This window comes from Arvicanthis niloticus, chromosome 9 (assembly GCF_011762505.2).
Source record: "Arvicanthis niloticus isolate mArvNil1 chromosome 9, mArvNil1.pat.X, whole genome shotgun sequence".
Taxonomy (NCBI): Eukaryota; Metazoa; Chordata; class Mammalia; order Rodentia; family Muridae; genus Arvicanthis; species Arvicanthis niloticus.
The window spans coordinates 73,635,469-73,659,934 of NC_047666.1; the positions used below are offsets into that span (position 1 = coordinate 73,635,469).

The window sequence follows — 24,466 nt, forward strand, 5'->3', positions numbered from 1 at the left end:
CTAAATCCTAATGACCTTGGTTTCTTTGGGAGAACTTTCTTTTCCTTAAGTATGTAAAACAAGTTGGAAATGTTGGGATGTAGGATATGTACTCTGCACAGTGTAACGTAGGAGGCTACCATCTGCTCAGGGCTGAACTGATGATAATGGCAGATTGAAGACATTTTCTCTGATAAGGCAAGTCTCTTAGTGTGTGTGTGCGCGTGTGCGCGTGCGCGTGCGCGTGCGCGTGCGTGTGCGTGTGTGTGTGTGTGTGTGTATGTGAATGCAGACATACTTGTACCATGGCATACCTGTGGAGGTCAGAGGATGGCCCCAGCTGTTCATCCTTGCCTCCTAACTTGTCTGAGCCAGGTCTCTTTCGTTGCGACTGTGAGCTTCAGGACGTGGGACTAAGCTCACAGGATGTGTATCACCTGAAGCTTCCAGGGTTTCTGTGCTTCCTAATCACGTGGGTGCTTTAATACGCAAACGGGGTGGCTCAACTGAGCTACTAGAATTAGGGATTCCACCATTTCATACTCAGTCTGCTCTGTGCTGACCACCGTATTCGCTCTTATGGTAACATTATCGATCTTACCCTAAAAGACAGGTGCCCTAATTTTCATTTCACAACGTGACTGACAGAATCCCAAGCGACAGAGTTACAAGCCGACATTAGGTTCACTTTTGAATCTGACCTTTTCCTGGAAATGGCCACGTGTTCCTTGAACAGGAATCACAAAGGAAAGCCAGCACAGGTGGCTGAGGATGAAATCATACCAAGCTAGCCACACTGACAACTCCCTCCCCAGAGCAAACTGCCAACGTGAGTGGGGAGGGAAGCTCCGAGAACATCGCCCTCTCTCCCAAACACCTACGGCTGAAGAGCTAGCTAGACAGATTGCTTATCTTCAGGAGCATTCAACTGTCCACCAGGCCTGTGCTCCCAGGACTCCCTTTTCTCTCATGCTGGGAAAAGTGTGCTTAGTATCGAGGGATGGCTAGGCAGATCCGGGAGAGCCCCTGCAGCAGATGAAGGCACACGGGTAATGATTAATGACCCAGGGAGATAAGTTCGTCGTATGATGCACCTGTGGGACAAGGGGCACAGGTGAACTGCTGCACCTCCTCCAAGTGTGCTCTAACTTAAGTACTGCTTTTGGTACTGTTAGTAAAGTGGTTTCCGTCTGTCTGTCTGTCTGTCTGTCTGTCTGTCTGTCTGTGTCTCTCGTGGTTTTCTCTGTGCTCTGTGTCAGAGAAGCATAGAGGAAAAGACCATCCCTGAGTAACTGTTCCACAGAGGACAAATAACTGTACAGATCGGATCTCGTTGACCTCAACTTTAGTCTTTCCAAAGGTCGCTGATAAAAAAAATTACTCTGAGGCCAAAGGCCATTGGCAACTAAAGCACAGGAGTGAGCCCTGTCTCCCCAGGGAAACCACTGCTGAGATCTTGGCTGCTGGATCCTTTCCTGAACAAAGGAGGTTAGTAGACTGTGTGCATCCAGACCTCCCAGGTGAGTGGACTGCATATCTGGATGGCTGTCGGGCATCAAGGAATACATTTCTGCTTAAGGTCACAGGTGATTAGGTAAACATGAAGGTATTACGAGAAAGGAATGAGACTTCAGTTCAAATGTGACCATCATGGCAGCTGCCCACACCACAGCCATGATAGAGAAGGGGATGTTCTAGTGCCATTGACACGCTTCCTTTCTGAAGGGAGGAGCATTATACCAACCCGAACAGATCTACCAGGATGACAACGGTGTCCTCAGCCACTTTGAGGTCGCCTTTCACATCATAGAAGCTTTCTGGTGTGCCACACATAACAATCACTAGAAGAAAGAAAGTGACCTATAAACTCTTTTAGATCATAAATGGCATTTGCTTCCCTGCCCCCCACCCCCCACCCCATATGTTGGTTGACTGGTAAGTTCCTAAAATAACAAATACTTAGTTATGGCAGTAAGTGATTGTTTGAATAATGTTGGGCAACTTGCCAAGCGAGGGTCTTCCCTTCCAGGAAATTATCACAAGTTGTTCATTACTTCTGATGTGCTCTTGCTTGGCAAGGGAATCCCCTACAAAGTATAGTAGATCACGAGTCTAGTAATACATTGGATTTCCTATGGGGTAAACACTCAAAGACCACTCAGTAGGAATTGATAGTCTGTATGAAGCTGGCCGTGATTGCCTGGGAAGAGACACTTCTCACAGAGTAATCCTAATGCTCATTACAGGGAATTTTGAAAGACAAAGAACCCAGAAAAACTACATCTTGGTTGTTGGCAGTTGCAGTGGGGAAGCGGGCAAGCCATTTAACAAGAGCTGGGAGCATGCAGTTAGCGGTGGCACTTGGGCCCTGAGCTTCTAGAACAGGGTTGGGTGCTTTGCTATGCAAGAGCACATCAGAAATAAAGAACGAATTGTGATAATTGTTTTGTAAGGGAAAGTCAAATAATCCCTCACTTGCTGCCATGACTAAGTATTTGTTATTTTAAGAACTTGCCAGTCAACCAAGATCTGGGGAGCAAGGGGTGCATGAAACCATTCATGATCTTAAAGATCGTGACAGAGACAAGATGGAGAGCTGTCCTGATACATGATTGACCTGCGGTGGGTTGTGGTCTCGGGGGGTTATGAAGGCTGCATACTGGGTTAGTATCTATATTCATTTCATCAGTGTTTGCTTTATGTCACTTTTCTCTCAGAGAATTAGGTTTAGTCAACAGAAATAACAATATGACAAAGCTGTTTGCAAACAAGCAACTTGGAGGCAGGCAGTGAAGGCAACGCTACAGAGACAGATTGGCCTGAAGGACTCTGAGGGAGGCAGCGGTCATGAGGGAAGTTCTGTTGTTGTCTTACCATTGCTTTTCCTGTTATGGCCTAATAAGATTTCCTGGAACTGTTCGCTGCGTCTCAATACATCCTTGAAGCTGAGCACCTCAGAAAAATAGGACACCCCAGCCTCCAGAGCGTTGAGGTACCTGGAGCAGGGAGAAGAGAAGCTTCAAGTTGGCTTTGCTTCCTCGTGGCCACCTCACCTTCAATCTATTATCTATCTATCTATCTATCTATCTATCTATCTATCTATCTATCATCTATTATCTATCTATCTATCTATCTATCTACCTATCATCTATCTATCTATCTATCTATCTATCTATCTATCTATCATCTATTATCTATCTACCTACCTACCTATCATCTATTATCTATCTATCTATCTATCTATCTATCTATCTATCTATCATCTATCTATCTACCTACCTACCTATCATCTATTATCTATCTATCTATCTATCTATCTACCCATCATCTATCTATCTATCTATCATCTATCTATCTATCTATCATCTATCTATCTATCTATCTATCTATCTATCTATCTATCTATTTCTGTGCTGGAATCTTTATCTAACACCCAGGTTCTCTGCTAATAGAAAGTACCCACCAAGATGCCATTGCTTTGTATTGTGGCTACCTAGTCTAGGCAGAGAATGGGGGGAAGTTTTGTGTGTACAAGTTGCAAACATTTTAAAGGTTTCTTCTACTGTTTCCCTACTGCTATAGGGAGCAAGAAGATTCTAGCCTGAACTATAACCTAGAAGCCTCTGAAACTATCTAGTGTAAACCTCCAGAGCTGGTAAAATGGCGGCTGTTCCTGTATGAATTGGATGTTTGTATATTCCAGTTTCATGCCAGGTTTCTAGGGTGAGCTCCTGGGGTTGGTTGCCACAGGTTCCCAGAGGTGCATGTCTGGTGACACCCTACTTTGACCCTCTAAGACCTCTGTGGAGAGAGACAGTAGAACCAACTAGCATCCTGAGTCACCTCCACCACTTTTGCTGCTGTTGCGGGAGCTTATGATATTTTAAAATGATGATTCATCTATTTATGTTGTGGGGTGTGTGTGTGTGTGTGTGTGTGTGTGTGTATGTGTGTGTATACATGCCTGTGCCACACAACACATGTGTGGCAACCAAGTGACAACTTGCAGGAATCGGTTCTTTTCTTCCACCATGTGAGTCCCAGGGATTAAAGCCAGGTCATCAAGCTTGGGCAGCAAGTCCCTTTGCACACTGAGCTATCTTTCAGGCACAGACTCATGCTTTTCACTAGGACTTGCTCTCTCCTGTCCCCCTTTCACTCTATGTGAGAAAATGTGAGAGACATCATTTGTAACTGCTTCTTGGTTTGTGCAGAACACACATTCTCCAATGTTATATCTTCCACAGTCGTGCAGAAACATTGACTTGTAGCTTTCATTTGTATCTTCTAGAAACAGGATCATATGTATTTGTCTTTAGAGGACTTAGCATGCAGCATCGTTAAGACTAACAAGAATTCACTTTCATGGCAGAGAGCTGCAAATGCGGTCTATGCCGAGTATTCCCACAATAGTTGACTCACTTTGCCTCTTTGATGAGAAGGAAAGTGGGCTGGTGTCTATTTCAACACTGTCCCTGATGAAGGTGATGTTTCTTCATGGTAATGCACTGAATAACAGGCTTCCTTACCAGAAACAATCTTCAGGCTCCGATCCGTTCTTGTAAACATATGAAGAGTTCCAGGAAAAGGTTTTAAAAGATGCATCGTTGACTTTCCAGAAATCGACCAAGAAGTACATCAGCTTCCTGGCTGGAGGCAGGATCCTGGTTAGGGTTTCCTTATAGTCACAGGACAAGCCAAAACTTCCAGCAGAAATCATAGGATAGTTCAACTCTGTGTCAAGGCTGTGTCAAAAGCGAGAGAGGAACCGATGCCAGGGTTAACTCTAATAGCACAGAGAAGAGCCCTCCTTTTTAACACACAGACATGAATGGTAAGAATGAAATGGGGACAGTAAAACACACATCCGGGTGACCCTCTCACACAGGTGACTCTAAAAATAATGATTGCCCATATTCTGTGTTTACATTGAAATGACTACATGCTGGATCATGTTAATTTATTTATAAATGATTTCTCATGCTCTCTGGGCTGGGAACTGTGAGTTAGGAGGGGAAGACTAAAAACTGCATGTTAGACAACCATGGCCACGTGGTGGTTAAGTGCTTTTCTCTGTCAACTTGACACAAGATAGAGTCCTCTGGGAAGAGGGTATGACACGTGAGGAACTGCCTCCATCAGGTTGAACTATAGGCAAGTCTGTGAGGCATTTTCTTGATTGATTATTTAGGTAGGAGGGGCCAGCCCAATTCGGCAATATCACCCCAAGGCTGGTGGTCCTGGGTTGTATGAGAAAGCAGACTGTGAAAATCATGGGGAGCAAGCCAGTAAGCAGCACCCCTCCATGGTCTCTGCATCGGGTCCTGCCTCTGGGTTCCTGCCCTGAGTTCCTGTCCTGACTTCTCTCCATACTGTGAGCTGAAATGGCTTCTTTCCTTCCCAAGTTGCTTTTGACCATGGAATTATCATGGCAACAGAAAGCAAACTAGAAGAGCCATCATAATTATGATCAAATATGATGTGCACCTATGCCTTTTCTTCCTACCAGTGCCCGCTTTGTCATTCTGTGTTGGCTAGTTTTATGTCAACTTGACACAAACTAAGTCATGTTAGAGAAGGGAACCTTAACTGAGAAAATGTTCACATAAGATCTGGCCTTGGGATGGCCTATAGAGCATTTTCTTAATTAGTTATTGATGGGGGAGGGTCCAGTCCACCATGGGTGGTGCATCCCTGGGCTAGTGGTCCTGGGTTCTATAAGAAAGCAGGCTGAGCAAGCCAGTATACAACACTCCTCCATGGCCTCTCCATCAGCTCCTGACTCCAGGTTTGCACCTGTTTAAATTCTTACCTTGTCTTCCCTTAACAGACTGTAACTCAAGACATGTAAAATAAAGGTGGCCGAGTGACCAGGTCAACTTGGGATCCAGCTCAAGGGGAGGCTCCAAGGCATGATACTATTACTGATGCTATGGTATGCTTACAGACAGGAGCCTGGCATGGCTGTCCTCTAAGAGGCCCAACAAGCAGCTGACTGAGACAGATGCAGATACTTATACCCAACAATTGGACTGAAGTTGGGGGGGCCCCGTGGTTAAATTAGGGAAAGGCTAGAAGAAGCTGAGGAGAAGGGCGATCCCACATGAAGACCAGCAGTCTCAACTAACCTGCACCTCCGAGATCTCTCAGACATTTAGCCACCAACCAGGCAGCATACACTACTGGTACGAGGCCCCGACATATATACAGGAGAGGGCTGCCAGGTCTGGCCTCAGTGGGAGAAGATGCACCTAACCCTCAGGAGACTTGAAGCCCCAGGGATCGGAGAGGCCTAGCAGGTGGGGGGCATCCTCTTGGAGATGGGGGTGGGGGGAAGGAATGGGATGAAGAACTGTGGAAGGAGAACTAGGAAGGGGGCAACAATTGGACTGTAAAAATATACAAGTAATAAAAAAATATGTTAGTCAAATAAACCCTTTCTCCCCCAGGTTGCATTTAGTCATAATGTTTCGTCACATAAATAGTAACCCTGACTGAGACATTGTTCGTCTCCAACACAAAACTCAGACTTTTTCATGAAGTTATTTCCCTACTTGAAACTCAGCTCTCAAGCAAAGGTGACCAGTACCTTCTATACAGTTCTGCATCTTCTTTGATAGAACCCCCCCCCCCCCATTTGTATTGGCCAGTGTCCCTCTCACCTCCATTTGGAAGGACATATTTCACTCAATGTCTTTTTCTGATTGACAAAACTAAAAGTTTTTGCTTAGAAAGCACTCGTGGTAGTGAACCCATGTCCTGGACCCCCTTTCCTTTTGAGCAATGGCATCAGCACCTGATCCACGAGATAAGGAAGAAGAAGATTCCATGTGTGTCCCTTTGGGTGTGGAAGATGGGCTTGAAAACGCTTCTGTAGTGTGTCTGACGTGGTGTGCTGAGCATCTGGGCTGCTGAGCTGCTGGGCATTAGACAACATGCTGACTTTCAATAGAAACCTCAGCAGTTCGTGTCGGCCCTGCAAAACCTGTGCTAGTCTCCTCTGGATCAGTGAATGGCATTTCTTTATTCGGAAGACTGAACAAGCCAGAGAGAGGCTGGCGACAAGAGTTTTGACCAGGGGATGTCTGATCTGGCAGAACAGAGCCAGTTTCACTGAGCGAAATAAATTGAAGGGGTGGGGCCAAGATTTCTAAATCCAGAAAAAGATTTCCTATTCTACAATAGACCAAAGGTCTTTTTTCTCTAAACCATGAAGGATGTCACACGGAGAACTTTGACATGTTGTTTCTATTCATCTCAAATAAGCGCCTGGTTGCTTCCCCACATTTCCAAACTAGTGACACAACAGAATTCTACTAAGTCTCTCTCTCTTCTGTCTGTGTCCTACCCACTGCCCACTTGGGGGAATTTCCTTTGTTAAACTGGAGTATTTCTCAGACCTTGCCCTCTAATACTCAGATGTGAGTGACTGTCCCTGATCAGCTTCTGCAGCCATTACACACTGATCAAAGTAGGAGGTATCTGGGGAAGGGAAAATGAAATGATAGCGAGATGGCAAAGCACAAGGGGCCCAACGTGCCTCTCTCTGTTGCCATGACAATACTGTTTGTCTAATCATTTAACACTCAACCAAAGTACTTACTACATCTGGAAGGTGGAATACGTGCACGAGGGCCCCATGAGGGCACAGCCCATCTTACGATCTCTCTGTAGGAGGAAAAGAAAAATACCTCAGACAAATTCAATCAACCAACAGACAGAAAAGAGGCGGGCAGGAACACAATGAGAAATGGGATTCCCGAGAGTCTATGTGCAGAACGGGGAAGAGCTATTCAAAGGATGGAAATGGGAGGAGGAAGATTCTTGCTTACTTCCTTCTCTCTGTTGCTAACTCTGACCTTAAACATAGTTTTAAGGAGCTCAGGAGAATTAAAAGCTCGCTAAAACCATGTAGGTGTGAAAGATACCCCTGTGCATCTTGTAAAAGGGCTCCCAAAGATTACAGATTGTGAGACTACAATATTAGAAGTTTCACATCAACCTCATTCATGGGTCATATCATGGATGTCAGGATGTGTATACCATATCCACTACATGAATACCATAGTGAGTCTCAATCTTGGGGGGCTGGGCAGATTCTAGCATAGGGATATTGAGGTCCAAGGAGAAGAAATAGTGTGAATGTTTTTATTTCATCTTTTGAGGCTTGGCTGTTCATGAGTCCATTAACTGATAGGGTTGGGCTTTTTGATTTTGTTATTTAGTATTTTTAGTTCTTTGTGTATGGTAGCTATTAGTTCTCTGTCAAATGTTAGTAATGATTTTTTTTCTTATTCTGAAGATTGCCTCTTCACCTAATTAACTGTTCCCTTTACTGTACAGATACTTTTAATTTTGTGGGTTTCCATTTGCTGATTGTCTGTCTTAATTCTTGAAGTAGAATCCTATTCAACGTTGTTTATTTCGAAGTGTTTCCTCTACTTTTCCCAGGAACAGTTTGAGAGTTTCCAGCCTCTCATACAGGTCTTGGGTCTACTTGGAGTTGGTTTTTATGTCAGGTGACAGATAGGGATCTAGCCTTATCTATCCCTACGTGGGTGACCAGTTTCCCCAGCACCATCTATTGAAGAGGCTACCTTCTGTCTTTTCTCCAATGTGTATTTTCCACACCATTGTCTGAAGTCTGGGGATGATAGCTGTGTAGTTTATATCTGGATCTTCTATGTCATTTTATTGATCTATGTATCTGTTTTTGTTCATATGGTTCTGCAGGCTAACCTAAGATGGATATGGTGAGACCTCCGTCATTATTCTTTTTGGTCAGTTTGCTTATCTGGGGTTTTTGTCCTTCTATTTAAACAAGTTGTGTGCGTGTGTTGTTGTTGTTGTTATTGCTTTCTATTTCTTTGAAGAATGACATTGTTATTTTAGTGTGGCTTGCATTGAATCTGTGAACTGTGTTTGTTAAAAGAGACATTTTTACAAAATTAACTCTTCCAATCCTGGAGCTCTTGAGGTTGTTCCGTTTTCTGGTGTCCTTTTCAAGGTCTTTATTCGGGGCTTTAGGTTTGACATGGTAGCTTTTCACTTACTTATTTAGGTTTATTTTAAGGTATATGCTCTAGGCAACTGTGAATGGGAATGTTTTCCTGATTCTGTGTACACAAGTCTCCTCCTAGCATATAAGAAGACTATGGGTTTTGTGCTAATTTTGTATCAGGACACTTTACTCCCAGTGTTCGGCAGCTCTGAGAGTTTTCTGGTGGAGGCTTTCAGAGCTCTCAGATATGGAATCCTCCCATTTATAAACAGAACATGGTGACTGCTTCCTTTCCTATTTGTATCACCTCTCTCTCTCTCTCTCTCTCTCTCTCTCTCTCTCTCTCTCTCTCTCTCTCTCATCTTATTGCTGTAGCTAAGACTTTCAACAATTTATCAGCAAGACTGGAAACTGTGGACACCTTTGCCTCTTGTTTTCATCTTTGAAACAAGTTTTATCTCCTCAGTTCTCTGGTATGTTCTTTAATTTAGTTGACAAGGGGTTTTGTTTGTTTGTTTGTAGAATCTTTATGTTTATGTTTCTTGTTCTCATCTTTGTAGAAATACTTTGAGTTTTCTTCATTTACTATGATATCAACCATAGGCTTGTCATATGTATAGGTGGTTATATTGAGATATATTGCTTCTACTCCTAATATCTTCAGGGCTTTCATCTTGAAGGTATGTTGGATTTTGTCAAATGCATCTATTGAGATGGTGATGTGATTTCTGTCCTTGAGTCCATTTATGTGATCTATTGTTCATTCATTTTTATTATTTATTATTAAACTATTCATGAACTCACAGCAGTTCTCAACTTGTGGGTCGTGACTCCTTTGGGGATCCCGTATCAGATGTCTTGCATATCAGATATTTACAGTAGTAAAATGCTACAGTTATAAAGTAGCAATGAAATAGTTTTATGGTTGAAGTCACCACAACATGAGAAACTGTATTAAAGGGTTGCAGCATCAGGAAGGTTGAGAACCACTGATCTAGAGTGAAGCTAGTTTGATTACTGTGAATGATGGGTGTGTGTGTGTGTGTGTGTGTGTGTGTGTGTGTGTGTAAATGTCTGTCATGCCTGGATGTTTATGGGAATTCTAGGGGACCAAACCCGGGTTTTCTCATGCTTACAGACATGCACTGTACTGCCTGTGACACCTTGTCAGTTCTCTGGTATGTTCTTTAGTTGATGATTTTTCTTTTTGTTGTTTGTAGAATCTTTATGTTCATTGGAAGATTAGCAGCATTTTTTTCTTGTTGTTTTATTATATCTTTATTTGGTTTTGATATCAGAACTGGCTTCATAAAAAGAGTTTGGAAGTGTTTATTCTCTTTCTATTTTATGGAAATAATTTGAGAAACTGATACTAGTTTTTGGGGGTTTTGGGGTTTTTTTGTTTTGTTTTGTTTTGTTTTTTGTTGTTGTTTTTTGAGACAGGGTTTCTCTGTATAGCCTTGGCTGTCCTGGAACTCACTCTGTAGACCAGGCTGGCCTCCAACTCAGAAATCCACCTGCCTCTGCCTCCCAAGTGCTAGGATTAAAGACATGTGCCACCACTGTCCGACTGATACTAGTTTTTTAATGATCTTGTAGAATCCTGCATTGAATCAATCTGGACCTGGACTCTTTTATTTAGAAGATTTAAAAAAACTTATTTTTGCCTCAATTCCGTCGCTCCAATTTAAACTTCTCTCATGCAATTGTTTATCTCATCTTACTCTTGTTTTGTAAGTCAGATAGATCTAGAAATTTACCTCAATGTCTTAGGTTTTCCAACTGATGAAGCTAGTTTTCAAGGCACACCCCTAGAGGTTTCTGAACTTCATTGGTGTCTGCTGCAATGTGTCTCCATTTTCACCCCTAAGTTTATTAATTCGGATCGGCTCTCTTTCAGCTAGTTTGTCTATGACTTTGTTGATCTTGTTGGTCTTTTCAAAGAACTAACTTTGTGTTTTGTTGATCCTTGTATTTTAACCTTTCCTAATTAATCTAAGTCCCGATCTTAATTACTCTGTGCATTGATTGTTCCTGTTTCTCAGGGGCTCTGAGATACATCATTAGGTGTGATCTCTCTGATGTTTAAATGTAAGCACTCACAGTTACAAATTTCCTTCTCAGGAATGTGTTCATTGCTTCCCCTAGATTTGGGTATGCTATGTCTTAATTTTCATTCAATTCTAGGAGTTTAAAAAAAATTCCTCCTTAATGTCTGCAGTAGTTTGTTGCATAATAGTGCATTGTTCAACCTCCAGGGCTCTGCCCATTCTCTGTAGTTTCTTTTGCTTCAGGCTTCTAGTTTATTCCATTTTGTGTTCAAATAGGATGCAAGAAGTTATGTCTAGTTTCTTTTATTTATTGAGACTTGCTTTGTGTCCTAACATGTTATCTGTTTTATAGAATTTTCCAGAGGCTGTGAGAAGAATTTATTGTGCAGTGTTAGTGGGATGGGATGGTTTTTGTATGTCCCAGAGATTCATTTAATCTATTAAACCATGTAATTCTAGTGCTTTCCTATCCCCTCCCTTTGGTCAGGATGATCTGTCTATTGGTAAGAGTAGGATTTTGAAGTCATATACAGTGATTTAAAAAATACAAATTTAAACATATATCCAAATAGTAAGTCTTTAAAAAGATAAAATTTTAAAAGTTTTTTAAAGCTAACTTAAAGTAAAAATTTTCCTTATATCAGAGCATATACATACTATGTTCCAGGACACACACACACACACACACACACACACACACACACACACACGTCTCTTGGGAAATCTGTGCTATAAACCCTGTCTTCAGATCGTACAGCAACATGACTGCAGCTGGTGCAGGTGATATGTTGTGTAAACATGCCCTCATTTCACACTGTGACCATCCCAGACTAAGAATGTGTGAGACACACACACACACACACACACACACACACACACACACACACACACACAAAAGCTACTTACTGTAATTTCCCTAAGTAGGTCAAGGCCTTCACAGGTGCTGCTCCGGCAGTCACCTGACTTATGAATCAGACCATCGGAGTAGATAAAAGTCGCATTCACAGTCACATTTTGGTCTGTTACCCGGAAATTAGGGAAAAAAAGGAAACCAGTGTTATGCTTCCACAATTTACCCAGCTGTGAGCCAGCCCTTGCTGATGGCTTTCAAGGGGGCTGAGGAAAGGTATTTAAGATGGTGAATCTCGGTTGCCAACTTGGCTTCATTTGCAAGTAACCCAATCCAAACAACCCTCTAGGCACACCTGTGAGGGATTTCGCTTGGTTTGATTACTTTAAGTGGGAGACACACCCCATATCCAGATAATGTGATGTCAGAAGATCCACTCTATGTCTGGGCCACTCCTTCTGGAGGCAGCTGACATAAAGGCCAGAGAAGCAGCTATGTGCCTTTCTGCCTGTTTGCTCCTCGCTCTCACTGGCAAGCTCATGTATCCTGAGCTGTTCTTCCACCGGTGTTGGAACGCACTTTGTGAGGATGTTCTGTAGACTGGAAACTAACAGCCCTCTGGGACCTCCCTGTAACTCCAACACCAGATCAGAACTGTTGAGGCATCCAGTCTCATGCACTGAGCAATACTGGATTCATGGCCTTCCTGTCAGGAGACAGCTTTTGTTGGAGCACTCAGACCACAGCCTGTGAGCCACTCCAATAAAAGCTTTATTAATATATAGTTATATGTTAGTTCAGTCTATCAGTTCTGTTCCTTAAAAAACCCTAACTGACACAATATTCAAGTTCAGGTCTGAGACTATTCTGAGTTCCTTCTTTCTCTCTCCTCTCTCTTTCCTCGCTTCTTCCTTCCCTGTATTTATCTTTCTCTTATTTTACAGAGATAATTCACCCATGCTAGAACTCATCTGTTATGAAAATATAGAATGGAAGTATGATTGATTTGATAATTTCAGTACATGCATAGATTCAAGTATTAATCGCCATGGTCCAGCTTAAGAGTATTTTTTCATTATGTACACGGCTCTCCTCATCTTTCTGTAACCACACATTTAGCAAGTCTCCAGTATGGACTAGAAAGCACTGGGAAAGTAGATACAGATAACAGCTCACTATTTCGTGTTCTAAGCTGCCTCTATTATATGTGAGGTGCAGTCCTCCCTGGTCTCTGATTATTATCCATCCATCAGTCAACACATGCTTTCTCTGTTCCTGTTATGTTCCTTACATTTTTCTATGTGCTCACGATACAGCATTGAGTAAAGTTAGTCCCTGGCTACCCGAGGTCTACATAGTCTCTGGGAGATCACACAGAATGGTGCTATTGCTGGTAGCATGGCAATGGGATCCCTTTGGGGCACCAGGACTTGAGAGACATAAGAATGTGAGCCACACACATGTACAGTTTCTGGATAGGGGAAAACACGGAACAAAAGCCAGATAAGAATTGATCTTGGCATGTCTCAGAATCTACAAGGAGGCCACACGCTTGCTGCTTAGTGTTCCAGGGGTAGACTAGACATGAGGTAGTATTGGAAGAAGGTCATATCAGGTGTGTATGTGTATTTCATAGTAGAATGGGATCATTCTGGAACATTTTGAATATAGAAATATTATCATGTCTCACTGTCACTTTAAAAGGATGTCTCTAGATTCTGATGGGAGAATAGATCATGGAGAACAAGAAGGAGAAAGAACACTCTGTGTTCTTACACAAACCATTTGAAGCTCTCTGACTTCCATTTCCTTACATGTAAAGGTGAAGTCCAATCCAGGTTTGCCTGACATGCCACATTTGAATAATATCTTTAAAAGAGTAAAGGCTACCCAAAACAGAAGGAAAATTTGGAACGTTCAAAAGTATGTGTTTGTAAAAGTTGAGGCCTTATCGTTCTGAGAATAGAAGGAACTCTGTCCTTCTATAGTTGCTGCAGAGATGCCTACCAAATCTAGTATAGAATATCCTTTAGTTCTGATTACTGTTTAACCAAAGAACATTTACGCGAATGCTTTAGTTCACTAGGAAACCCAGCTGAGAGATGTAATTATTTGGTAGAACCAGCTGAATTAGAGGCCAGTGGTTAGACCAACTAGAGAAGGCCAGAGGGGAGGTAAGACGTGTGAACTAAACAGTTAAAATGCCCTATAGCCATAAACTGGCCATACTACTGAACAACATTTTTTCTACGTTGTATATATTTATTTGTGGTGGAGGAACATAGAACCCATGGGGGCATGTATGTGGAGGTCAGAGGGCAAGTAGCTGAAGTCATTTCTCTCCTGCCAAATGGGTTCCAAGGATTGAAGTCAGTTCTTTGGGCTTGGTGGCAGGTGCCTCAACTGGTTGAGCCATCTTGCCAGTCCCCACTAAACAGTGTGGAACCTTTATCTGACTTTATTTGCATGTTCCTGGGGAAAATAGAGCTGAAGCATTGACTCAGCAGTTAAGGTCACTTACTGCTCTTGCAGAGGACCTGGGATCACGTCCCACCACCCACATGGAATCTCACAACCATTTTCAAGTCCAGTTCCAGGGGATTTTATGCCCCTTTTGGCCTCAATGGGCACATGTGGTGTATATACAATATACATGTGGTGTATATACAATACATATAGACAAATACTTATAGATATAAAAAAATTTATAAAGTCTTTGACTATGTGTGTTTATTGTCTTGCTTGTTCCTTGAGTATTTGTATCTATTGTATTGCTAGTTCTCCTCAACCTAGAACTGACCTTAATACTTGCATGTAATTAAAATGGTATAAAAGCAAAAAGTTGGAGGAGGGATAGGATGGGGGATTCTAGGGAGGGGAAACAGGGAAAGGGGATGGCATCTGAAGTGTAAATAAATAAAATATTCAATAAAAAAAAAAGAAAAAATGGGAGGACATAGTGTATTTGGAGTCTGGGCTCAGAACAAATGAAGCTGGAGTGGGTCTGGGGGCCCAGACCCCCATGTGAGGAACAGTGGTAGCAAGCAGGCTTGTTAAAGTCTTGAAAGTCAAGGGGAAGATTCAGGATGTGGTGCTATAACCCCATCTTGAGAAAGGTGATGGTGACTGTAAGCCAGCTCCTTCCTCAGGTGTGTCCCTGACATATTATTTCTACCATTTTCACACACTAATGTCTACTTATTCTTCAATATCCATGTAGCTTTACTACATCCAAAACCAAAACAAACAAAACCCCCCAAAAGACCCAAAACAAAAAGTCCCCAAACTCTCCCAACCCTACCCTCATCAGCATGAGTTCTCAGCTCCTTCCCACTACAGCAGGGATGCTGAGCAATTTAAACATCTGAGGCTCCAGGCAGACCATGAGTGACGTAACAAAATCCATGTGTAAATCCCCAGGAACCTAAGAAAGGAGGATCATCATGTATTAGACCTGGGAGCAGACACATGACTTCATCACTGTGGTCCCAGTTCTGTATTCACTTACTAACAGAATGGAGCTGGAGGGCTGGGTCATTCCATTCCTGACACTGACCTGTGAGAGTTTGCAAGAGTCATCTATTTAATCCTTTTTCTGAATCCTACAAAGGGATATTTATTCTGAAATGAAGTGGCAAGAGGTTAAAGGTAGAGTAACTTGCTTCACTTTCATCCCTGGTAAGAAGTGGAGCTGAGATGAGAAGTGTGGCTCTAGATCATCTTTGGGGCTCTAGATCAACTCTGTAGCTCTAGCTTAACTTTGAGGCTCTAGATCAACTTTGGGGCTCTAGAACAACTCTGTGGCTCTAGCTCAACTTTGAGGCTCTAGATCAACTTTGGGGCTCTAGAACAACTCTGTGGCTCTAGCTCAACTTTGAGGCTCTAGATCAACTTTGGAGCTCTAGATCAACTTTGGGGCTCTAGAACAACTTTGCGGCTCCAGCTCAGCTTTGGTGTTTTAGGTCAGCTTTGAGGTTCTAGAGCAACTTTGAGTTCTAGATCAGCTCTGAGCCCCCTACTGACAGTGGTTCTTGGGAAGCAAATTGGTGGGGAGTGTTGAGTCACTTCAGACGGGGAGGGAAAATCCTGTTAGCTCACAGCTGTTTCCATAATTGTAACAGCCCTTCACTTTTCCCACTCTGTTTCTGATGGAACTTTCTAGAAGCGATAGAATATAGATTGTTGTAGCAGATTGAATATAGAAGCAACCAGAAGACTATGTCCTTCTTACATTAAGCTGAACATTAAAAACACTCACAGGTGTTTACATCAATTTCATTCCTTCATCCTTCCTCTTTTTTTCTTTTTCTAGCTTAAAAAATTAAAAATTTTCTTTAGTAATGAAATATATGTTAGATAGTAAATTGTTACTTCTTAGTGAGCAAGTGTTTAATTCCCAATCTCACAAACATCAGTATATACAATCATATAAAACTATTCAGTGCCCTCAATTTTTTAAGATCAACTCTTGAGACCCAGTGATACATAACACACTATACCATGATGCCTGTGCATATTTCACAGTTTACTGTTCTATTATTTTAATTTGATAGAGGAGTACCCTCAGTTTATCTCTTCAGATTTTGGGTGTTTTCTTTTTAAAAGATTGAAAAAAAATTTTTTTTCAAACAATAGTATGACTTCAAATTGAAACTTTAAAAATAAGGATGTTACTTGTCCTGGCAGTTTTATGTCTTCAGGACATAATCCAGAGTCAATGAAGAAGAAGCATTCGTCACTGAAGTCTGGGGGAAGGACCTCAGTGCATGAGGCCACACACAGGGTATGGATTTAGTCATGGAACACATATCCATGGAACACATGGAACTGAAGGCTTGGGACCGAAGGAATCTTTTCTCAAATTATTTGCACGATTTTCACATATTACTTTCTACTTATTCTTTAATACTCGTGTAGCTTTATTAAGTCCAAAAACAAAACAAAAAAAAACCCAAAAAACAAAAAAACAACCAACCAACCAAACAAACAAACACACACACACAACAAGACGAAACAAAAATTAATCACTTACTTTGGGATATTACTCACAACCTTTGAATTATCAATATTTTCCAATATTAGCCCTCATACAGTGTTTTAAATTTTTTTTCCAAATGTCAAGTGTTCCAAATATGCTCAACATAATTAGAATACAGTGTCTTTCTCTTCTCTAACCTGCTCCTTTTGTGTCCAATATGTAAGTACAACATGGGTTATCAAGTGCCAATTTCTAGGCATGTTCTGTTTCTTCTCCTACAGAACTATCTCTTTATGAACCTGTCCTTCCACCTCAACATTACGACTGTTACAAATGAGAGGAGTGGATGAAAACCAACATGGCGCTCAATTAGTAAATGATGGAGCAGAAGTTCAAATTCAGGTGGCATGGACCCAGATACCAAGACGGTAACCTTGTGCTATCTGTTTGATGTGTCAAGCAACATTCTCTTTGAGTAACAGCAACAGTACCATCAATGTGGTTCCTAATGGGGATGAAAACATCTTTAAAACACCATCAAATCTGTGATGGGTACCATATGCCTCTGCCTGAAGTGCTCCGTGGGTTTTCTTATTGAATCTCCACTTCTACTACAGCTGTGACTGCCATTTATTCTGGTTTTATATGTGAGGAAACGGAACTCCAGGAAAGTTAGGTAACTTGCTTCAGGTCATAGCTATGGTAAATAGTCAGTCAGGACTATGAACCAAACTCCATCAGAATGTGAATCTTTGCTGCTGTAGTGTTTCATTGCTCTGTCTTAATGAGAGGTGTTGTTAATGGTGGATCATTTCAGTGGCAATATGATACACTCACAGGACTCAGACAGAAATGGATCTACATCTCATCTCAATGGTGTCATCTGCTGTGACACCATTGTCCACTGTGCCAACCCCACAGAGCTGTGGTGACCAAAGAGACAGTGTGATGAGACATTGCCCAGAACTTGTCTAGCATGTGACAGATCCTTGGGAAACAAATGAAGCCTCTATGAGATGGCTATGCTTAACACCCAGGCTAACAGATGGAATCTTAACCCAGGTCATTAGATTTCAAATCCAACGTCTTTACCACTGGACCACCCTGTGTCAGTAAATACGTGTGTGTTATAACATGATCTCAGTACATATGTGTATGTTATTACACAGCCTTTCTGTTCTACTTAGGTCTATGTCAGAATGGCTCATATGCATCTGAATCTAGTTTGGACACAACTGGGAAGATTACATACATGCACAGAAGTAAATTCTTGCCACGAGATTTTTAAACAGAAAACTATGATATGCCATCTTTAAGAACAAAAGTAACCATTAAGATGTCTCAAGTACTCATTGACTCAGTAATTCTATCTGTAGTAATGGACTCTCTGGGAATGGAGAAAAACTATATATAAGAAAAGGGGTTGTAGCAGTGTAAAAATAACCGTAAGATATTAAAAACAATTAGATATTTTTCAAGAAGAGAACTTTTAGATAATTTGGGTGGTGTCTAGTCTAAGGGACACCCTGTGACCATTCACATGATGACAGAGGTGGTAATGTAGCCCTAAGAAAGTCATTTGCAGGATGACATGTTTTGACACAGAAGATGCAAAATCATCCCTGTGCCATACTGATCACCAAGGTCTCAAAGACAAGACACCGAGAAAGAGTATTCAGGCAGTGCAACAATACTACAGGCACTTGTTTCTTTTTTACGTATTTTATGTCAAATTATAAAATTGATTTTTATGAATAAAAGATAAGGTCAAGAAAGGCAATAAGTAATCCAATCGTAAATGTATAACCCTGTCTATATCTGATAGTGAGAGCCATGGGGGACAGAAAGAACCCGCATGGCCAGAGAAAAATCTATGAACAAGAAGTTTGGAGAAAGGTTCAGTGTGCATTTCTTCCTTCTTGACCAAGAACCATATGAGATCTCAGGTCCAGCCCAAATCTTGCCCCTGAACAGCTACATAAGGAAGCCCAAAGCTGGTCCAGAAACCCCGTTTTTAGTAGGGTATGTCACTGCAGTGAGGGCTTTACCTTTTCTTCCAGCAGGGTGGGGTGGACCATAACTCACTCCAACCCCTCTCCCCAGGAAGGAAAGAGAATGGAGTTCTGAGATGAACGTAGAGCAAAGCCCGCGAGGTTTCTGCCTTGAAGCAAAAGGCCATACTTAGAAAGGAGTCCTTCACCATAGTCTTACCGGCTTCACGCAGGCGCTTTCGCACTATGTCCAGTCCTTCCTCCACAGCCTCCCTCAAGTTTTGCATTGGTTCGTTGTAGGCTGAGTTGCCCATCATCAGGACGCTGATCGCGTAGCTGCCATTGTTGCAGTTCTGCTTCACCTGGGAGGCCCAGAACGTCAGCGCAGGCTGGAAGAGCAGTAACGGCACAGCCAAACCCAGCAGCGACTTCATGACCTGGCTCACCGTCGCACCATGCCCCCTGGGATTGCTTGCTTGTGGAGACACGGGGAGCCCCTCTGGACAGCCTCTAGCAGAGTCCCTTGGTCTCTTCTTCCCCACGCACCTTTCTGGTCTTGCCACACTGGTCACACGGGCCGTGAAACTCAGCCTACCTGCCAGTAATTAGCAGGTGCATTATGGTAGGAGGTAAAGCAAAGTTCACTTTGTGTTTGCACACAGAAAGGTCAGAGCCATAAACGCCAGGATTACCAGGGCCTCATCCAATAAAAATACACCCGTTTGTGACACATCACTGGGAAGAGGGAAGAGAAGAAGGGAGCAGTATATTTTACATAACAGGCTTTATGAAATGGAAAATAAAGGTCGAAGGGCTTATAGCAAGTACAGCAGTGACAGCCCATTAGAATTTCAGCTTTAGCTGCACATCAAAATGTAAGCATCTACTTGGATGAGCTGCTCATCTGCCGTCCAGCCAATCCACTTCCATCCATCACCACTTCACTACAGGCTGGACAGTAGCAAGGCTCTGGGGACAGAATCACGAACGATGCGGATGCACGAACGTCCGCTTGGATCACACATTCATTCTAACGGGATAGACAAACATCAGACTAGAAGAGCTAAGATCAACAACGGAGAAAAGAACAGAGTGCTGTGGAAATGTGGGGGGAAGTTAACATGATTCCAGGAAGTCAAGGAAGCTTTCTGAGAGCATAAACGTCTCTAAGCTGAGCTCTGGAGGATAAAGGAGCGTTAGCTGAGAGGGAAGGAGGACATTAGTGATAGGCAAGGAGATGGATTGTGAAGACAGAGGTGGGAAGGAGTGAGGTGTATTTGAGGACCCGAGAGATACAGCTTGATTGGCATGCTGTAAGTTAGGAGTTGCGTGGTAACAGAAGGCATCAGAAGACCAGGCAGAGGTATGACAGGAACTGTATAGTCCGCTGGGAGTTCAGAGTGTATTCTACAAGTCAGGAAGGGGACTTGATGTCGTAAATACTTTATTTTTTTCAATTTGTGATATTGAGGGTTTAACTTTAAAAAAAAAAAAAAATGTATGTGTGTGCATATCCTGGAGCACATGTAGAGGTCAGAGGGCAGCTTTCAGCGTCGGTATTAATGTTCCGCCTTGAGACAGTCTCTTGCTCGCAGCTGTTTATGGTAAACTGGCGGGCCTGGGTGGGACTCTCCAAGGACTCTCGAGTCTCCCCCCTACATCAGTGTTGGGATTACAGATATACTCTACTGTATCTGACAGTATGTGGACTCTGGAATCCAGATGCAAATTCTCACTCTTGCGTGGCAAGCTCTCTACTTACTGAGCCAGTGCCATAGCTGATCATGTGACTTTTGAAAAGACCACTCACGCTGTCAAGGAAAAACTGTCCGGAAGAAAGGCAAACAAAATCAGAGCATTTATAAGGACTCCGTTTCTGTGGTACTCGTGAATTAAAGGGGGCCTGGGGAAAGACTGAAGCAGGGGAGATGGACTCAAAACATCTAAAAAGTGAATCAATGGGACCTGGGATTTTATTGGATTTGAGATCTCAGGGAGAGGGATGACTCAAGGGTGATGTTGAAAAGTGTTTGCTGATTGTTAAAATCCTGAAAGCCAGCGGGGTTTAAAAGAGATAGTGACTTCCGTCTTGGACCAGGTTGATTTTATATCTGTCTGTGCAGATGTGAGAGGAAGACCTGTATTTAAGGAGAGGTTAGAAATGCAACAGAGGCATCCAGGGCTGGTGGGTCGGACCTCATTGTTTCCAATGTTGACTTAACTAAATGTGTCGACTGGCATGATGCATCCTTCATGGAAGTAATTTAAAATTGCATTTTCAACCTTCCCAAGCAAAGTATTGGAACCACGGCTAAATCCGATCAATATAAATAGAAGTGAGGTCCCCGCCTCAAACAAATCTATAAGGTCTACATTGCGACCCCTCCCAAGGTCACTTGAATGGTCTTTCTGGGGTGTCTATTTTCTATCTGGTGGCATCCCCCTTTGCAGGACCCCCAAGGTGATGATCTTCTTTGAAACACGATGACCTTGGAAAGTCCCTGTAGTGAGTAAGAGGAGGAACTACAAGACCTGCCATAAGACTGTTCAGCTGTGAGCAGTGAGCTTAGCGACTGGATTTACTGACGCTTGTCACTCACTTTATGATTATCTTCCAGCCAGGTTCAACTGCTTAGAAATAGGCACATGAAAGTAATAACGGGGCCTATCTAGACGTGGAAAATTTCTACGTAGGTACAATGAAAATTTAGTGGATTTCAAAAATTGGAGGTATTAAAAAAAAAAAAAAAAAGAAAAAAAATATCTCGAGAGTCAGACTGTTAAAACGCCTAAACTGGATGAAGAGCTAGGGATGGTGGTATCGGGTAATCTCAGCACTGGGTAGGCTGAGGTAGGAGATGTGTGAGCAAGGCCAGGTCGAGCTGCACTGGGAGCTCTCAAAACCAGACCAAAGCAACAGCAGCAGCAACAGCAGCAGCAACAGCAACAGCAGCAGCAGCAGCAGCAGCAGCAGCAGCAGCAGCAGCAGCAGCAGCAGCAGCAGCAAGCAAGAAGGAAGAGGGAAGTGGATACAGCGAGGGGGATGAGGAAAATGGATGGAAAGGAGATTTTGAAGCATAGATGAGCAAACGGAGTAGAAATGCACACTAAGTCCCCGGAGCGGCCTGGATGGGCGGCCTGGATGGCAGTGTTTGAAGCAGGCGATGAGCTTCGGCATTATTGATTTGAATAGCTCATGGTGGCTGACTGCGGAGGCGGCGGAGGCGGGAGGTGGAGGCGGAGGCCAATACATTTGAATAAAAGGGCTAAAGGAAGTAGGAGTCTGGTTTGAAGGCAGGCTACCCACTTGGCAGGAATATCAGTGAGGTAAACAGCAGAGAGGAAGACCATGCCATGCAATAACAAATGGAACGAACACTGCAGAAGTCACAGCGGTTCCCAGAAAGGGCTCGGGATTGGTGAGTGCGTAGTAGAAAAATCAAAGACCAGGAGTTGTGTTTTAAGTAAATCTTTTCAAGTGACAAAGTAGATCAGTATACAAGGGATCAACCGAAAGAATGTCAATGAACATGTGTGGATTGTAAAATAAAGACTCACATGCCCACAGTTTCAAACGCCTAAGATATAGAATATTACTTTTACTTTACCTTTGTGCCCCTGAACACCGTATCTCTAGGACTTCATCTTTTTTCCATGCTAGATAGCCAAAAGGTGTAGAACACGTCTATGAAGAAATAAAGTATAGCCAGGCACATGTTGGTTATGACACAGGTTTCTGAGGCATGGGGTATTGTTGGAACACAGTCAGAAAAATGATGCCCGGTGAACAATGCCACCTTGGGGAACTGTAGAGAGGCTCATGAGAGAAAAAAAAAAAAGCAGAGGGATTTTTACTTCAAGTGCATTTTGATCCCTGGATTGTTCTTGGATGTGATTTTGTACCTCCTGTGTTAAACATTTACACTGACTTTATAAGACATGTTTATGCCAGGCAGTGGTGGCACACGCCTTTAATCCCAGCACTTGGGAGGCAGAGGCAGGTGGATTTCTGAGTTCGAGGCCAGCCTGGTCTACAGAGTGAGTTCCAGGACAGCCAAGGCTACACAGAGAAACCCTGTCTCAAAAAACCAAAATAATAATAATAATAATAATAATAATAATAATAATAATAATAATAATAATAAATATGTCTAAAAAATAAATTTAAAAATTTTTAAAAAGACATGTTTATTCCTGTTAGATATCAGAACACAGCTATAGAACCCAGTCTAATGAAAGGATATGCTGGGTGCTGACCTCGGTGAGCCCCGAATCTGGGTATGGCCTTCTGACTTGCTTTTGTGCTTGCCCACTATTCCATGTGCCAGGCAATTGTGTCTAAATTGGTCTGTCCTGAGAAAAGTTCTGGGGACTGGCTCTTATTATTTAGTATGTGCTTACAGGGTTTATTTAGATGTTTTACTGATCATGTTTTTCTGAATTTAAATAACCTTTCTTGGTTCATTGCTTTCTAGGTTATATTTGTGTATAAAAGACCACAGAAACTGAAGTGAGCTTGTCTGCAGCATTAGACTGGAGTCTGCCCCATTCTTTAAGGTCCTCAAATCCCAAGTCTTGTAGACAGATCTGCATCGGTCGACAAATATCAGAAGAGAAGGAACAGTATGGTGAGGAGAGGATGCTGGAGGAAATGTAATCCCAAAGGCTGGTTTGGGCATGGTTATTGATTGCTGTTGGTTGTAGGTGCCACAGTGAAGACAGAAGCTCACCAAGATGCCAAGCCTTCTTTTTCCAAACAATCAGAGGGGTTCGGTCTTCTTGGAAAAGACTGACCCTTGACTAGCTCACTCCAGTTACTTTATTTAAACATTATATAAGGGTAATTGGGGCCGGGAAATGTTCCAACTACCAAAGTTATTTTGCCCTTGCTGCCCGAGAGAGCAGACAACCCACACAAATCTCAGTCTCTTTCAATCATGGTTAGCCATAATCGAAAGTAAGAACTGCAAGTTTGTAGGACCGTGAAAGGTAGCCTGATTTCTGGTTGTGCTAGGTTTGAAACCTCAGTGACCCAGCAAGTGACTCTGCAGGGTTACCTGCAAGGGACAGTAGGCATTCGCCACACTTCCAGGCTCCAGACTCCTAACACAAGGCCGTGGCCCTCCATAGATTTGTGTCCTTTAGTCACATAAGGGCAATGCCCCCTAGCCCCTCCACAAGTAGAGGGTGTGACTACAGGCCACAGAGCCTCAAGACAGATCTCCATATTAATGAGATACTAAAGGCCAGAGGAGCTTAGCCAATTAAGCATTCCTTCCCAGATCCTCCTCCATGCAAAAGGTATTTAACCTTAGACCTGCCCTGAGAAAATAGGGGTACAGTTTTCATCTACTTTCTGCCATGACAATAAACATCTTAAAACCATGGACAGTTTCTCTTCTTCGGGACCCACCGTGGGGAACAGTGGAGCAGGTCTTTGTCTACAGAGCTGCTGCCTAATCTTCTGTAGAAGACCTCTCTGAACTCCCAGCCACAGAGACCACCAACCCAAGCAAGCCAAGCGAGACACAGCTGCAATCTCTCGCCCTTTCTCCCCCTTTGGCCACGGGCCAATCCAGCCTGTATGCCCCCACTTTGTTCTCAGCTCCCGCCTGG

General features: G+C 42.8%; 1 protein-coding gene and 2 long non-coding RNA genes across 5 annotated transcripts in view; 2 read left to right on the forward strand and 1 right to left on the reverse strand.

Annotated features, from left to right (window-relative positions):
* Positions 1 to 19,451, reverse strand: part of Gucy2c (guanylate cyclase 2C) — an 80,293-nt gene extending 60,842 nt beyond the window's left edge. Inside the window, exons 1-6 of one of the 2 annotated variants that reach the window (XM_076940696.1) lie at positions 19,071 to 19,451; positions 11,938 to 12,050; positions 7,583 to 7,647; positions 4,509 to 4,724; positions 2,854 to 2,975; positions 1,724 to 1,820 (exon numbers count right to left, since the gene is read on the reverse strand). In XM_076940696.1, coding sequence (XP_076796811.1) covers positions 1,724 to 1,820; positions 2,854 to 2,975; positions 4,509 to 4,724; positions 7,583 to 7,647; positions 11,938 to 12,050; positions 19,071 to 19,284 — 827 coding nt within the window. In that variant the 5' untranslated portion in view covers positions 19,285 to 19,451. The remainder of the gene's footprint in view (positions 1 to 1,723; positions 1,821 to 2,853; positions 2,976 to 4,508; positions 4,725 to 7,582; positions 7,648 to 11,937; positions 12,051 to 19,070) is intronic. The other variant, XM_034511990.2, reaches the window with a different exon arrangement.
* LOC143443570 (uncharacterized) lies at positions 1,129 to 19,286 on the forward strand. Of its 2 annotated transcripts, none has more exons than XR_013112686.1 (3): positions 1,129 to 1,499; positions 17,141 to 17,287; positions 19,151 to 19,286. It is a non-coding gene; the product is annotated as an uncharacterized LOC143443570 (long non-coding RNA). The 2 variants fall into 2 exon arrangements; XR_013112687.1 differs by having other exon boundaries at positions 1,132 to 1,467.
* On the forward strand, positions 19,340 to 24,235 carry LOC143443571 (uncharacterized). Its single transcript, XR_013112688.1, has 2 exons — positions 19,340 to 19,479; positions 23,326 to 24,235. It is a non-coding gene; the product is annotated as an uncharacterized LOC143443571 (long non-coding RNA).
* The last annotated feature ends 231 nt before the right edge of the window (positions 24,236 to 24,466 follow it).